The sequence below is a fragment of the Tachysurus fulvidraco genome, chromosome 15, assembly GCF_022655615.1.
Source record: "Tachysurus fulvidraco isolate hzauxx_2018 chromosome 15, HZAU_PFXX_2.0, whole genome shotgun sequence".
Taxonomy (NCBI): Eukaryota; Metazoa; Chordata; class Actinopteri; order Siluriformes; family Bagridae; genus Tachysurus; species Tachysurus fulvidraco.
Window position 1 is genome coordinate 6,970,883 of NC_062532.1, and position 16,848 is coordinate 6,987,730.

General features: G+C 38.8%; 2 protein-coding genes across 4 annotated transcripts in view; one reads left to right on the forward strand and one right to left on the reverse strand.

Annotated features, from left to right (window-relative positions):
- Positions 1 to 125, reverse strand: part of nsfa (N-ethylmaleimide-sensitive factor a) — a 24,848-nt gene extending 24,723 nt beyond the window's left edge. For 2 of the 3 annotated variants that reach the window (XR_007137920.1, XM_047800812.1), the window contains exon 1: positions 39 to 125. Coding sequence is in view for 2 of the 3 variants with exons in the window: in XM_047800812.1 (XP_047656768.1) it covers positions 39 to 50 (12 nt within the window). In the remaining variant the exon portion in view is untranslated. The remainder of the gene's footprint in view (positions 1 to 38) is intronic. The other variant, XM_027171923.2, reaches the window with a different exon arrangement.
- A 3,508-nt stretch (positions 126 to 3,633) lies between these two features.
- Positions 3,634 to 6,499, forward strand: cdk5r1a (cyclin-dependent kinase 5, regulatory subunit 1a (p35)). Its single transcript, XM_027171889.2, has 2 exons — positions 3,634 to 4,167; positions 5,205 to 6,499. Exon 2 carries the CDS (start codon positions 5,291 to 5,293, stop codon positions 6,137 to 6,139), a length of 849 nt encoding a protein of 282 aa, XP_027027690.1. The 5' UTR covers positions 3,634 to 4,167; positions 5,205 to 5,290; the 3' UTR covers positions 6,140 to 6,499.
- Positions 6,500 to 16,848: the final 10,349 nt, after the last annotated feature.

The window sequence follows — 16,848 nt, forward strand, 5'->3', positions numbered from 1 at the left end:
CTCTGATGTTACATTTAGAGGTGAGCTTTGTGTCTTACCCGGGTCGCCATCTTCGCTCTGTATTGCTGCGCTGCTGCTCCGTCTGCGCTATATCACTTCCCACCGCTTTTCAGGCATAGCCCCGCCCTGACCTTTCTCAGCGCTCTGATTGGTTAACGGCGACATAAATGTCACCATAAGCTGTCAGCTGTAATTTGTTATATGTTTTGTGTTATATTATTTTAAACGCAGGACTAAAATATGGATTTTCTATTCAACATTAAAAATATAAAAATATTTTTTTATATTTGACACTTGAAATCATTTTTCCCCAAAAAATATTTCAATCAGAATCATAAAATAAAAAGCGCAATATAAATTCATTCATTTATTTCAATAAGTCCAATTGTTAAAGGTGGTATTAAAAACGCGTTTAACATACAAAATTAGCCGCACGACATATGAAACATTGTGAGTGGATTAAAATTATTAGTATAGAATTTAATTTGTTATATAACCTTTAAGAGTTGGAAGGCTTTTTTTTTTTTTCTGTTTCGTTTTTTGCACTTTGTTTAAAGCACTTTAATAGTTTCTCACATTACTGCAGTGTATTTTTTGGTCTAGATCCGTGTAAAGTCGATATCATTAGCTCAGACACTGACATTCACTAATCAGAGCACAGCGCGTGCGGAGAGAGGCGGGCCCATTGCAGTAGCCTTTTCAGCACTAGCGGAACAGGACAGCGACATAAAACTGCCTTTATGGACAGCGACATATGACGACACGTTGCCTTTGCAAGCGCGAGCCTCGTTAATCAAGACACACGCTTACATGCTGCGCTGTATTATTGTTTTATTAATAAGAGAAAGAGAATGAGAATGAGAGAAAGGGAGAGGGAGAGAGGGAGAGAGAGAGAGAGAGAGAGAGAGAGAGAGAGAGAGAGAGAGAGAGAGAGAGAAGGCTTTCTCATTGCATGCATTCAGCACTCACAAGCGCCTACGTCATCAATGCGCCATTTTAATCGTTCTATCAAGTCCCGAACGTGTTTGCGTCTCATTTCTTTAATTTGTTTTATGTTTCAGAGGGAGGAAAGGCAAGTATACGTGAATATAAAATATAAATCACAGAATACCAAAGAAACAGAACGAGGAATGAAGCTGCATCCAATCCAACAGTAATCCAGACATAATAATAATAATAATAATAATAATAATAATAATAATAATAATAATAATAATAATAATAATACACTATGTGGATCACACGTAAAACTAAACAGGTCTTAATGTAATATGAAGAATATGCACAAATGCCAAAACTGGAGCATATGTTCAAGGTTTTAATAGCTTTCCTATTAGTGGAGGTAGACATAGTATTAAAGAAACACTAACAAGTCATTTTTAAAGAAGCAAACCAGGGCTTAAGATTTATTACTCCTCATTTATAAATGTAAAACTTGTCTAATTCTAAGTTACAAAACCACAAACCATTCATCAAACAATGTTTAAAGTCACAGTATTGTGCAAGTGTAGACACAGTTCTGAAATAAATGCAGTAATGTCTCAAGGTGTGAGCCACAGAAAGTGCTTGCCGTAGTCAATGTCCAGTTTAAAACGTGACACCAGAAGGGTACAAACTGTGAACCTGTACACAGGGGGAAGAATAAAACACAAAACAGCCATCTAGGATACGGAGCATAAAAGCTAACACTAAGTAAAAACATTGTTGTATAGGTGATACAGGTGATCTAGGTGTCTAATATTCGCCTGTTATTATTCAAACAACTGATACAGACATAAAGATGGAGGACCTCGATGTATTTCCGGGTTATGGGCTTTAGATCTTAAGGACGTATTGACAAGTGTGTTCTGAATTTCGGTGCGCTTAAAGAATGCAGCGCTGTGTTTCCGCCACCAAATAGCAGCAGAGGGCGCCCTCTCTCTCTCTCTCTCTCTCTCTCTCTCTCTCTCTCTCTCTCTCTCTCTCTCTCTCTCTCTCTCTCTCACACACACACACACACACACACGCGCGCGCGCGCGCGCGCTCGCACACACACATCTGTGTGTAAAAATGCTTCTTCATTCTCTTGTTATCGCTTTAACCATATATTTTGGTATGCTGAATATACAGCTTACAGTAGCTCATTTAACTGGAAGAAGTTCTGCTGGGCAACACCATGTTCATGTAACTACACTTGCTAAACTCGAAGACCCCCAGTCCCTTAGAAGTTTTGGGGGATATTTTGTTTGTTTGTTTGTTTTTTATCCTAGTAGCTTGGAATGTTGGAAATCATGAACATCAGCTGGATAAAGCATTATTAAAATGTTTAAAAATAAATTAAATAGATTAACACTTAGTGGTTTGCACGTTCGCCTCACACAACCAGGGTTGGGGTTCGTTTCCCGCCTCCGCCTTGAACATGCGGAGTATGCATGTTCTCCCCGTGCCTCGGGGGTTTCCTCCGGGTACTCCGGTTTCCTCCCCCGGTCCAAAGACATGCATGGTTGATTGGCATCTCTGGAAAATTGTCCGTAGTGTGTGAGTGAATGAGAGTGTGTGTGTGTGCCCTGTGATAGGTTGGCACTCCGTCCAGGGTGTATCCTGCCGTGACCCGAGGTAGATAAAGCGGTAGAAAATGAGTGAGTAAGCGTGAGAGATTAACACTGATTCCGGGGAGTCCAGATTGGTCCCAGTTACCTGTCCAGCGTTATTCATCATATTGTTTAGGTTGCTGAAATCTCCTGCATTGGTGCTGCCCTAGCAAGCTGCTGTATAACAAACAGCTGGTAGAAGATGTGTGGCATCTTACTGCACACCTAAGCTCCTGAAAAAATATATGTCTGTGTTGTCCCATTCAGAGGTATATGTCCAAACCAGTCTGTAGTCTAGCTGCAAGCGTCAAGGTGTCTTCATTTAGATGCTTTATCAGCATCACTACATTCACTTTAAGCACCCAATTTTTACATCAAAGATCGCTACCCCAGTGGTGAAGCATGGGGATGGCAGCATTTTGTCAGTGTGTCTTGATGGAATGGGGAGCAATGTAGAAAACAACTTCAGAAAATAGATGGAGATTATTTAGAAATACTGAAGCAACACCGCAAAACATAAGTCAGAAAGTTCAACACAACGCAGTGAAAGAATTGGAAGAGTTGGCCAACACAACACCCTGACCTCAATTTCATAGACAATTTGACTGAAACAAAACAGCATGTCCGATCCCCACAAATCTAAATCACATAGACAATTCTGGTTTGAGCTGCCAGGAAGGATATACTGTAGTAATTCATATAATCACTCTTTACAAACGTGGTGAGCAGAAAAGCATCTCAAAACAGATAGAACATTAGAACACTTTCTGTTAAAAGAAATAATAATAATAATAATAATAATAATAATAATAATAATAATAATAATAATAATAATAATAATAATAATAATAAAGATTGGGGTGGTTTGGCACATAGCATTACATTTGAATGCAAACCTTTAAAGGATTAAAACATACTGCTACAGTAGGATGATATTGGACATAAACATAAAATCACCTGACTTTATTTCCCTTCAACTAGTCCTCTCGCCTTTTCACAATACCTTCATCACCTCATTTTCTTTCTCTTCTCAATCCCCTGCATCTCACCCCACCCCCACCCCCCACCCGATAGACATATACCTTACTCCTCTCTAGCACTCTATTTATTAGCGCGTTCCTTCAATATTTTTGTGTGTTAATCCATTCGTCACTATGCCTAGCATCAGTATCATTACGATTATCACCATCATTATAATCATTGCCATCGTCATTGTGTAGATGGCTTATAACGAAGCGCAGGATTTATTAATGCTTTCACAAACACCGGGGACCGACATCAGAACGAATTGTGCATCCTGCGCGTGCTGATGTAAAAAACATCTATTATTACATCGTAGAAATAGACGCACGTGCATGCAGGGCTTTAATGTAGAATGCAATCGGTGGACACACACACACACACACACACACACACACACACACACACACACACACACACACACACACACACACACACACACACACACACATTAACGGCTTTGCTGGTTTCAGGTCGTTGATCCGAGGCTGCAGATAGATGAGGCTTTAACACACCGGGAACATGCACGAGCTTTAAACTGAAGATCACCGACAGCACTCGGAAATCCCCCTGAATGGTGAGTTCGTCGTTTTAGTACCGTGTTGTTATTTGGCTCAAAATCATGCACAATGTGTCCTGCAGGATTAAACCTCAATATTGAAGTGATTAATTATTTATGAGGAGAATCACGAGATCATGCTCGACTCTATGCACTTGCGTTTGTAGGTCAGAAGTTACACCGTTATGTGCCTAAAATAATTATATTCTATTTCCTTATTCGACTTTTTTTTTTAATTATTATTGAATATTATTATTTACAGAATTGATATTTTATGTTTTCTAGGGTTAATGTTCATGTGTCACACTGCCAAAGATTAGAGTAGAAATAATACAGCTGCTGCAGAATAGCCATAATGCAGCTTACTGTTTGTATAATAATATAAATATTATAAAATAATAAAAAATAATGTTAAGAATAAATCAGTGTAACCAATAGCCTATTTATCCATATAATAACGATCCAGCATACCTGTCCAACATGCTGTTAGCAAACGAGCTAATGCAAATGTAGCTTGTCAAGGCTAATGCTAACAGGCTCCTGCAGCAGCAACAGTTTGACAGCTAACTCGTTTTTTTTTGGTTTTACAGAACTATTATTATTAGTAAGTAGACAAATAATGAATGTACAAATATATAGTGTACAAATATGTTAATAGTCGATGCGGTATACGGTTTCTAGTTTCGAGTGGATTCATACAGTTATGCTAGTGTTCATGCACTCACGCTCGTTTTGTGTTCGCATTTATAAATGTGTTTTGTGTTACGTTATGAGTTATGAATGTATTTTTGTTATTTTTGTTATGTCATCATGAACCTAATATGATGTTACTAATGAGATTGTTAGTGAGATGCTGGCTATGTCCTCATTAATACAGATGAATTTGAAAAGTATATTTTTGCTTTGTATGGAACAAAAAATTAGATTTTCAGAATCAACAATATATTTTTAGTCATGTGAGGCAGTAATCATTGTATCGGGATTATTTTTTATTTTGCATGATATCTCTTGGAATGTTAACGCTTAGTGGGATCAACCTTTGTTTGTGTGTTAAGGTGCAGACTGAGTTCAGCAGTCACATTGTGACTCGACCTGAGGGAAAAGCTTAATCCCCTGCATCACTGTATGAGCACTGAGTATCATGGGAACTACTCTGTCAGTATCGCCAGGCTACCATAAGGCAACGCTGTGTGATGAGGCAGCACAGAACAGCAAGAACACCAAGCGCTCCTCAGTTATTGGCGTGTTACCGTGGAAACGAATCGTCGCCGCTTCTGCGAGACGGAAAGGCTCAAAGAAGCTCCCTGCAGGAGGAGAAGGAGAAGGGAGTCAGGAAGAGAGTGCTGTTAGAGTTAGTGTCAGCCTTTATGGCAATCTAAACCTCAAGAAGTCTCAGTCTTATGCTAACCTATCAGCGTTCACACAAGAAGGAGAGCTAAATGTTCCAAATTCCAAAACCACTAGTGACATTGCTGCCATCGAGGAACAGGATCAGGATGGGTCGGAAGGTTCCAAATCTCCAAAGCGAATCTTGGTACAGGCATCAACCAGTGAGCTGCTGTACTGTCTGGGTGAGTTCCTGTGCCGTCGGTGTTACCGGCTAAAGTATCTATCATCAGGCGACCCGGCCCTATGGCTGCGTGCCGTTGACCGTGCCCTTTTGCTGCAGGGCTGGCAGGAGCAAACCTTTATCTCGCCTCCAAGTGTAGTCTTCCTCTACATGCTGTGCCGTTCAGTGATCTCAGCCGAGGTGGGGAGTGATTATGAGCTGCGCCTTGAACTGCTCACCTGTTTATACCTGAGCTACTCTTACATGGGCAGCGAGATCTCATACCCACTCAAGCCCTTCCTGTTGCAGCAGGACAAAGAAGCATTCTGGGATAGGTGCCTGCAGATCATCAACTGCACCAGTGCTAACATGCTAAAGCTAAATGCAGACCCACGCTACTTCACACAGGTCTTTTCTGACCTGAAGAGTGAGTGTCAGTGAGGGGAAGGGGAGAGAGTACTTCTTGATCAATAAACACCATGCTGCATGTGTGTGTGTGGGTGTGTGTGTAGACAGTGGAACATCTCTGAAGTTGCCAGCACTGATTAATACCAGATGCATTTATAAAGTAGTTTCTCTAAAAGGTTTCCTCAAACTTCTCAACACACAGAAATACTTAGTGAAGTATTATTATGGTTGTGTTTCAACTGTGTTTTGTTTCACAAACATTACATTTACAACACTTTTTAAGTCCTTTTGTTAAAAATGGATTTTTAGCATTGGTTATAAACCTGTTATGATTGAGCTCAGCCGAGAAGAAACTGCTAAGAATATTTTATTGCGTAAATGATAGTTTTATATTTTTATACCATTCGTGTGATAAGTGTTTGGTTCATTTGGATGGTTTAATTAAAGTGTCATTAAACTGTCATTATTTTGCACAGTTGTGTGTGTGTGTGTGTGTGTGTGTGTGTGTGTATCTGAATCATTAACTCACCCCAAACCTTGACATGTCACAATATCTAACACACACATATATCCACAAAATGTTGAGCTCGTCATAAATATATTGAGCTCTTCAAAATGGCACCATTTTAATTATGTTCCATTAATGTAGGATGTTAACTTTGTAGGCTGTTTGTTTGGGAAGCACAGTCACACTACATGTGATAAAATAATTTGTTAATAAAATAATCACCATATTGGTATGATCACAGATGATATATATATATATGGACCTCGGGTCAGATTAGGGTTAAAGGATATTGCAAAGCAGAAAGCAAAAGGTGATGAAGCAGTGAACAGGACAGTGAATAAACACAGTGAACCAACACAACGAATCAACAGTGAATAAACACAGCAAACAAACACACCGAGTTAACTCAGCGAAGAAAAGCTGGTCATGAACAATACAGTAGGTGAAGGCGAATTCAAAAAAGACAGAAAAACACACTTTCAGCTCTTCCATACATGTGCACCATCATGCAATCAACCTCATCAGATTTTGGGGTCAAAATGCTGGCTTCATTCAGTTGTGTGCAATAGGCAGAGGATAATAAAATGCTAGTTACATATAGAACTAGTTTTTATGATCCTCCATCACAGCAATTTGACCTTCAAATCATGCACAACATCCTGTGCTCCAGACACGGCATCAAAATCTCTGGTCAGTTTAATAGGAATACCTGTAGCACATCACATAAAGTCATGCAAGATCTTTAGTTAGTTATTGTCACATCAAACATCAAAGTATCAAAAAATTTGATTTCAGAGACTCCAATCATTTGTATTGTTGGTCCACTATTTAAACTGATGTTCTGTGTTTTTCTTACTCAAAATAGTGTCTAGAGTTTATACAGAATTGAGCAAAAACAGCAGTTGTGCTCTAGGAAAAGCTACAGGAAAACAGCCAGACTGGTTTCATGGTGGCCCAAGGACAGGTACAATAACTCAAATAACCACTGTTTACCTATAACCGTATAATATAGTGCACGACTGAAACTGAACAGCTGAAGACTGGTTCAATGTCACCTGGTTAAGTAAACAGATTTCACCTTGATTTCAGATGTAATAGGGAGGTGGTAGGAGATTTTGGCATCAACTTCATGACCATTGACCCAATCTCCTCGTACTGGGCTACTATTACCAGACCCCTGAAATTTCTGGTGTACTGAAGAATTAATTCAGAAGGTGCTATGCCCCCTGGCGTCCATTAGGTGGAGCCAGATACATTCTGGTGAATTATTATTTTTAATTCTCGTCACTGATGTACGCATTACACTAGCAGAGTGATGGATATAGAAGAAGAAGAAGAAGAAGAAGAAGAAGAAGAAGAAGAAGAAGAAGAAGGGGATCAGCCATTATACAGCTCCACCGGAGTGAAGAGACTTAAGCTTAGGAGCCCAATAGTGGCAGCTTGGTGGTGCTGTAGTGTGAACAGAGATCTTTCGATCAACAACCCAGAGCTTTAGCCATTCTAACCACTGCCACTATTCTGCTGAATGCTCACATTGCACTACAGTAGTCTGAAACCACAAGAAAGAAAAAATAAAAACCCAAATAAAGAGTGTGCATAAAATGATTAAAACGGTAAGTGTTGATGTGTGTCTTTCCATGGAATCTGTGTTTAAGTAATTGATCAGTCGTTGCTCTTTATGGCATCATCAGTTGGCTGCTAGAACAATTTTCAGTCAGCATATTTCAATGGCAAAAAATTTTTAAAGTTTTAATTGTCAAGTTTACTTTTTTAAGACATCATTTATATATATATATATATATATATATATATAGACAAATGTTGGTCTGAACACTAAGCTTTTATTCAACATGTCCCCTTTTAATGGACTTTCTGATAGCATACGAAACACATGCACACACACGCACACACACACACACACACGCGCACACACACACACACACACACACACACACACACACACACACACACACACACACACACACACACACACACACACAGAATGGCTGTGACATCATCACTGTGGGGACATTAGAATCCATTAGGGATGTTAGTGAGTGGACGCACTGTCTCTGCAACTGCTTACTGTTGTCTCTTTGAATTACATGCACCCATATCTCACATTTTATTTTAGTCTCTCTATCTCTCTCTCTCTCTCTCTCTCTCTCTCTCTCTCTCTCTCTCTCTCTCTCTCTCTCTCTTTCTCTCTCTACTGTTTGTGTGTGTGAGACATGTACTCTCTTCCCTGGGAGCAGGGATGTCTTTGCTTGTTTGTCACGTACTCAGTCTGGACCCCTTCATTCCCTACACAAACAATCACAAACACAAACACACAGACATACTCCCTCACACACAAAAACATATTCATACAACAATGCTTGCATGATGGTCAAGCAATCCCTTGCCATTCTTTCTACTGAAATAAAACACTGGATTTTGTCTGTAGTCTGTACAGAAGACTCTTTATACAGGTCCACAATATAAGCCAGAGGTCATTTTAGGTAACAGACAACAAAAAAAACAAGAATCAAATGTAAACAGAGACAGGTATAAAAAAATATCAGCTTGAGAAGAATTACTTTCCAGGAGGAGTTCATGGCCATGAGCTTATTAATTTAGCTGCACTACGTGGCAAAACATATACTGACATTTCACCATTCTTGATGAACATCGTAATCCAAGGGCATTTTGTTCATATGGCTCATCCTCCTTCCTTTCCTTGCTACTGTAACAGCTTCCAATCAGGATTTTGGAATGTGGCTATGGGGATTTGCCCATTCAGCCACAAGAGGCCTGGCACACAGACTGCATTCCAGTTCATCCCAAAGATCCCAAAGGCTCTGTGCAGTCCACAGTCCAATGTTCCACACCATCATGGGCAAGCCATGTCTTTATAGATCTCGCTTTGTGCACAGAGATATTGTTATGCTGAAACAGGTATTCTGGAACAGGTATAAACCCTTTATTCTAGGAGTTTTACACTATTATCAAAAGCCACTATGGTATAAATTAATTAATTAATAAAATGACCAACCCTCTCTCTATGAATCACTATGAATCAAATAAGATGGTATTGTGGGTAAATAAATCAAAAAAATTATAAATCATGTTTAAACCAGATTCAGTTATTTAAAAAAACAACACTTCTTAGAAACTTTGACAGACCTTGCACATAGATCGTACAATTTTGAAAGCCATTCCAGCCAGATGTATTAATCAGAGAACCTGTCAGATCGAAAAATTCTATAAGACCGAGACAAACTCAGCTGAGCCAGTCTTTATTTGTCAAGTCCACAGAGTTATCTTTGAAACTCTTCATTGTGAGTTTCCAAGCTGTGCAAACATCACAAAGAGCAAATACATGTAAGGTAGATGGGTTTGTGAGTGAGTGTCTGGATCATGGTTCTTATCAGGGCCCTAATTGCTTACAGGAAGTGAAATGTTCAATAAAAGGTTCTGTGTTGGAGTTCATGCTGCGGTATTGTTTGCCTGAGTGCAGTAGTGAGAACAGGCTGTGGTTTGGGTGACTAGAGTCCTTTATTGTTGTGTTTGCTTTCACTCTGTGTCGGCTGGCTGTTAGCGACAAAGACTATGTCAGAATTTGGTTATCAAATTGTGAAGACAATAGATGCGAAAGTCACTTCTTGCAAAACGTTCACCACTTTATTTAGAAGGTTAAGGGTTTGATTATTTAGTTCAGACAGAGTGAAATATGTTTCAGATTCAGATCTCAGTTTTCTGCTTCCTCTACACACACACACACACACACACACACACACACACACACACACACACACACACACACACACACACACACACACACACACACAGAATCATAGTTCATTTATACTGTATATGTATTAATATTGCAGGTCTACAAAAATATGAAAAAGTGACGTGATATACGGCTAAGTATGGTGACCCATTTGTTCTCTGTGTTTAAGCCATCCAAAGTGCAGACACACACAGCAATGAACACACACACACCATGAACACACCTAGAGCAGTGGGCAGCCATTTTATGCTGCGGCGCCTGGGGAGCAGTTGGAGGGGGTTCGGTGCCTTGCTCAAGGTCACCTCAGTCGTGGCCAGCTCGAGACTCAAACCCACAACCATAGGGCTAGGAGCCAGACTCTCTAACCATTAGGCCATGACTTCCCCTTGTGCATGTATGTGTGTGAATGCAGTGTATCACAGCTGTGTATTCATTTATTTATTTTTTCTTCTCACAGTGGTTTGGTTTATGCACGATCTAGGCTAATCTTATGCTAGTGATACTGATGATTAGATTTCCTGCCACAGAAGACTGTCAGACACTTGTAACACGAAAAGTGTAGTCTATGTAAAAAAAATCTATAGATAAATCTAATAACACCATTATTATCTTTGAATAAAAATGTAAGCATGTAGAAACAACTTTTTGTTTTCCAGTTACTTAGATTACAGTAAGACTGATTGTGATTATCGTGCTTATAGCATTAGCATAATCACAACACGCAGGATTTCCTCTCACTGATTAGCTTAAATGTGCCACTTTAAAGTACTGTTTATGCTTGTACGTAGTGGGAGCGAAGGATGCATCTCTATACATATATCTATATTTAAATATCTAAGCAACTGATGCTTAAGAAACTTGTTCAAGGACTGAGCAGTGGCATTTTGGCAGGTAACTAACAGTTGAGACAGGATACACCTGAAGTTATTATTATCTTGTTTTGGTTTTTACTGTTTTTTGGAAATCTTACACCTTCACATGCCAATTTCAGTGTTGCCTTGTGTAGTGAAGGTGCTTTAGACCCCCAACATGACACACTAACTGTGTGTTTTTGACCTACTGACACTGACCTAGTGTACATGTGTGAGCACATGTTAATCACTTTTCCTTTGTAGCAAAAATATATTTTTATAAAAATATCAGTAAAGTCAAATATTATTTGAGTATTTGGATAAGGCTTGGTATGACATCACAAATCTACACAACATGTGGTGTGGCTTCACAACACACCAAACATTTGATACACAACCAATTAAAAATAACCTGTGGTAGTGGTGTACAGTATGTAGTATTTGAGTAACTAATAATTAAAACCTCCCTCATGCTTTGGTTTCTTCCAAATGTTCTACTCAAACGTCAGTAATCCTCAGCACGCGACCTTGTCACATGACCTTACTCAAGCTTCTCTCCAGACACAACATCACCTGAATGCTAATTGAACTCAATCATGAGGCTCCATTTATAACCTGAACTTATCTACTTTATGTGTATTTACCGATCACCTGACCATCTGCCTGCCTCATTTCACTGATAAACCTTTTACCTAACCCTTTGTTTTGCCCTTCATATTGGTTTGAATGAAAACAGAAAGCCTGACTCTGTGTGTCTCCTTGATGTGTATGTGTACAACGTAGGTGTAAAAAAGTCGGATGCTACATCACAATCGCAAACAAAGGCAATTTCTAAGCTCATTTTTTCTGAGAGGGAAAAAAGGCCTGAACACCAACTGTGTGTGTGTGTGTGTGTGTGTGTGTGTGTGTGTGTGTGTGTGTGTGTGTGTGTGTGTGTGTGTGTGTGTGTGTGTGTGTGTGTGTGTGTGTCTGTTTAGTGTCTGTTTATCACACATCTGCCGAAACAAGAGGGATAATCAGACTGATCTCACTGATCTGAAATATTTGTGTGTGTGTGTGTGTGTGTGTGTGTGTGTGTGTGTGTGTGTGTGTGTGTGTGTGTGATAGGGGTAATTACTGCACAGCAAAATCTTCTGGGAGATAAATGGTTAGATCAAAGATCAAAGTCACACAACACAAAAATACTGTAAATATGGCAGAGTGACGTGTGTGAGATAGAAAGATAGATAGATAGAGAGAAAGAGGGAGAGAGAGAGAGAGAGAGAGAGAGAGAGAGAATGAGAGAGAGATTATGTTTATTGAGGGGTGGTACTTAAATAATACAGCCGTCATGTTCATATTTCAGGCAGCGTCTTGTCACTCCTCATAGTGTCTCTGGTGTCCTTTTCAGAGGACAATTCCATCATTCACATCACTTGACAAGCATGAATCTGACCATGCAATAAACAATAAAAGCTCTTGCCCTGAATTAAAATGAAACGGGATAAAATCTGTTCACTACACACATACAAACATACATGCTACTATCTAGTACCTGTATGATGGGAATTTCATAGTCAACATAAAGTCTAGCAGCTTGTTCAGAGACTTTCCTTTGTTCTGCAAAACCTCCAGACAAATACATCTTCAGAATCTTTAGAATTTGGACATTATCCACTCTATAATCACCTTTTCCTAGTCACCCAATCTTTGCAATGTATATTACAAAGATATGTAAAGATCTTATACATTGTAAATTGAAATGGTTTTGTGAGTCATAGACACTCTAGCTGTGGCCCAAATGACTATACACTACGCACTATGAAGGTGAAGAAGAGGAAGGCCAAGGAGGAAGGTTATGGATGTGGTAAAGGAAAAAATATAGGTGTGGTTGGTGAGACAGAGAAAGATGCAGGACAGAACAAGATGGAGACTGATAATCTTCCATCTTTGTCTCAATTAAAATGGCTTTTTTTTACTAACTAAAAGTATAAGCGTTACAAAATATTTCTATGATGTGTTGTTCACTGGAGAGTCATGTCCCATCTTGAAGATTATTCCTCATCCAATGGCAGCACATGGTAGCCCCGCCCCTTCCTCTACATATAAAAACCTTCCAGTGTTGAATGCTTGAAACATCCAAACTTTTAGACTTTTAGTTTAACTTTTAGACTCTAATAAAGACTTGATTCTATTTTCTATAAAGCTTTGTAACTAGCAAAGTTATTGTTAGACTAAAATGACCCTGTCATTAACTGTCCTGGATGTTGCTCATTCTCCATGGGCCACATGAGGAAGTAAGTATGTGAGAGAGAGAGAGAGAGAGAGAGAGAGAGAGAGAGAGAGAGAGAGAGAGAGAGAGAGAGAGAGAGAGAGAGAGAGAAAATGAAATTTGGCAGGCATTTTTTTAACTGTTCATTGATTCAGAGCAACACAGGAAACATGAACACAATCACCACCCTCACTTCCTTCTGATCTACTTCCTGTTATACCCCCAGAGGGGTGGGGCAGTACAGCATTTGGGGGATGGTGAGCCGAAGGTGTTTGACTAAGGAGGGCAAACCCATTAAAAAGCATAGAAACTAAGAAAAAAAAACATAAAACAGGAAACTAGGACTCAATTTGGGCTCAGTTATTTGTGCCTGTCAGTGACACATAGTGGTTAGAATGAGAGAGAATGGATGTTACTCACAGTATAATTATAGACTCAGCCTTTGTTCTTTGAGATTGGGCTGTGATAGAGCTATAACCATTGCGCTTGTAATCAAAGTACAAGATTTGCAAGCACACACACGCACACACACACACACACACACACACACACACACACACACACACACACACACACACACACACACACACACACACACACACACATACACACACACATCAAAAAAGTTCAATCACTGATTAAATAACTTCCTGTTTAAAATAATTAATGATGTTTCCCTTTCTGAATATTCTATAAGAATTAGAGTCCCTGTTTTTCTCTATTCCTACTGGCCCATCACTATAGGGCTTGTTATTTATTTTCGTTGTCTCTCACGCACATATTATCTTGGAAATTGCCTTTACCTCAGGAATAATTCTGGTAATAATGGGTGCTAATGTGTGTGTTCAAATTTAAAGACTGAATCCTTGATTTATGGAAATCCATTCCACTCATTTGTCAGGTGCTCTGAGAACTCTAGGTATAACAAAAAAAAAAATCTAAAATAAACTCTAAAGAATAACTAAAAAAAGAAAGAAATGAAGGTGGAATGCAAAAGTCACTATGTTAAACACTGTGGCAAGAGCTTAAGAGAGCTTTGCATAATCCATTGTCCTAATATCAATGATCTCAAGTAATGTTTAAAAATGAGGGTGCCAAAATTTCTGAGAGATTGATCAATTCCAGCAGAAAATTGATTTCTTGTTATTGATGCTAAAGCTGGTTCTACATAACTAAACTATATGGTGTACAGTGGTGCTTAAAAGTTTGTGAACCCTTTAGATGGTTCTATATATCTGGATCAGTATGTTCTTTCACACAAATCCTAAAAGAAGACAGAAATCCTAATTAAAGCAATGTGCAAAATTCTCTTCCTGGTAATTTATTTAGTGAGGAAAGTAAAATTTAACCCAACCTCAACTCTGTGGGGTTAATGATTTTTATTTCTAAGGAGCCACTTGCTTTAGGTCTTTTGACAACATTTCTATTTTATTAAAGTAAGGAGTTTGACTTGGCCATTCAAAACACTAAGTTTATTCTCTTTTAACCAGGGCTTAAAGTCATTGTCTTGCTGCATCGAATACAGGCCATGACACTGCCAGGTTTCACAGATGAGATAAAGTCATGCTGGACTACAGTATTTTCCTATCTCCAAACAAATCTTTTCTAAACAGATAGAATTTCGGCCTTAATAAATAAAAACATACATTTCGACATGAATGTAGTAAAAATAAAGTACAGTATTAATGGTTTGAATTCACTTGTTCAATAGATGTCAATGCACAGTGTTCTACATGGTATAAAGTACACTCACACTCCTTAAAGCCTGCATGTGCCATTACATTCTTAGAAGTCTCTCAGTTTGAATAATGTTTTTTCAGCACCACATCCTGTAGCACTGTAGACGTATACAGTAAAGTCTATAAAACTTCTAAACAGTAAACTTTTTTTTGTAAGTTTGCTGCCAGATCCAGCCCTCAATGCACAATGTGCAAAACACCAATGGTTCAATCTTGTTCATAAAATATGCAACGGATAACCCTTAGCCATTAGCCATTACTTCTGTACACAGTGTTATTGTTGAAGTGATTTGTTTATGAAAGGCATGAGGCATGATGTTAAGGTTCCATCCTGAACCCAGGGATCTCTAGGGAATGGCTCCAGTGATATGGTAAATTCAGAAATATTGGTACAGTCTAATCTTTTACTATTAAACATAATAGGAATATATAATTTGATGAATAATAACTTTTATCTCTTTTAAAAATCGGACTGATTTAATTTTCACAGGCTGTAATTTTATAGTGAATGAAGAACAAGTTCTTATTTAACTTGGCTTCTTTTTTTTGTTTTGTTCATTTTATCAAAAACCCTGCCATATTGTAATGTGGAGACTTTTTATATTGTATTATATGTATTTTATATTTGTACTATACGTATTTTATATTTGTATATATATTATATTTTTATAACAAGCATAAGCTCTTTTATTCAGCAAGAAATTTCAAGGACACACACACACACACACACACACACACACACACACACACACACACACACACACACACACACATGGAATAAAACCACTGTCAATAATAATCATACGTAATTCAAAGCATTTGTGTGTAAATTTTAATTTAGTTGTGCGTAATTTAAAACTACTGTACGTACAGTAATTATGTTTTTTGCGGAGTTGGATCCCAAAATCTACGGCCACGACAGTTTACAGATACGAGATTTTGTGTGTTTGTTCAAATACAACTCCAAAATGTACGACTATGACAGTTTACACACACAACGCTTGTTTTCACAACACATCTTTTTCACACACGAAGTGCGGTCTGTGAAACAACTGTCAAACTGTCAAGTCTAACCTAATGGTTAGAAAGTCTGACTCACAATCCTAAGGTTGTGGGTTCAAGTCTCGGGCCGGCCATGACTGAGGTGCCCTTGAGCAAGGCATCGAACCCCCCCAACTGCTCCCCGGGCACCGCAGCATAAATGGCTGCCCACTGCTCCGGGTGTGTGTTCACGGTGTGTGTGTGTTCACTGCTGTGTGTGTGCACTTTGGATGGGTCATATGCAGAGACAACAATTAGAACAAATTCTAAGTATGGGTCACCGTACTTAGCCGTATGTCACGTCACTTAAAATACGTCATCACGTTCACAGGCATTACTATCCGAGGGAAGATTAATCGATTCCACGAAGTGCGCATGCGCCCCGCCCTCTTTAGTAAAGAACCACTTAATTACTAATCACAACATGTCTAAAAGTAAACTATTGTCTTGTTTTATTCTTAACATGGTAATAAAATGCCTTTTTCAGAAGATTGCACCTCAAATGGGCTCTTTGCAGAAACTAATTTATGATTATTATATCCCCTCAAATAAGCTGACTACAGGTTGAGATTGTGGC

Bases quoted from the DNA above. Each gene is read 5' to 3' on its own strand.
- cdk5r1a (XM_027171889.2), top strand. From the start codon at position 5,291: ATGGGAACTACTCTGTCAGTATCGCCAGGCTACCATAAGGCAACGCTG.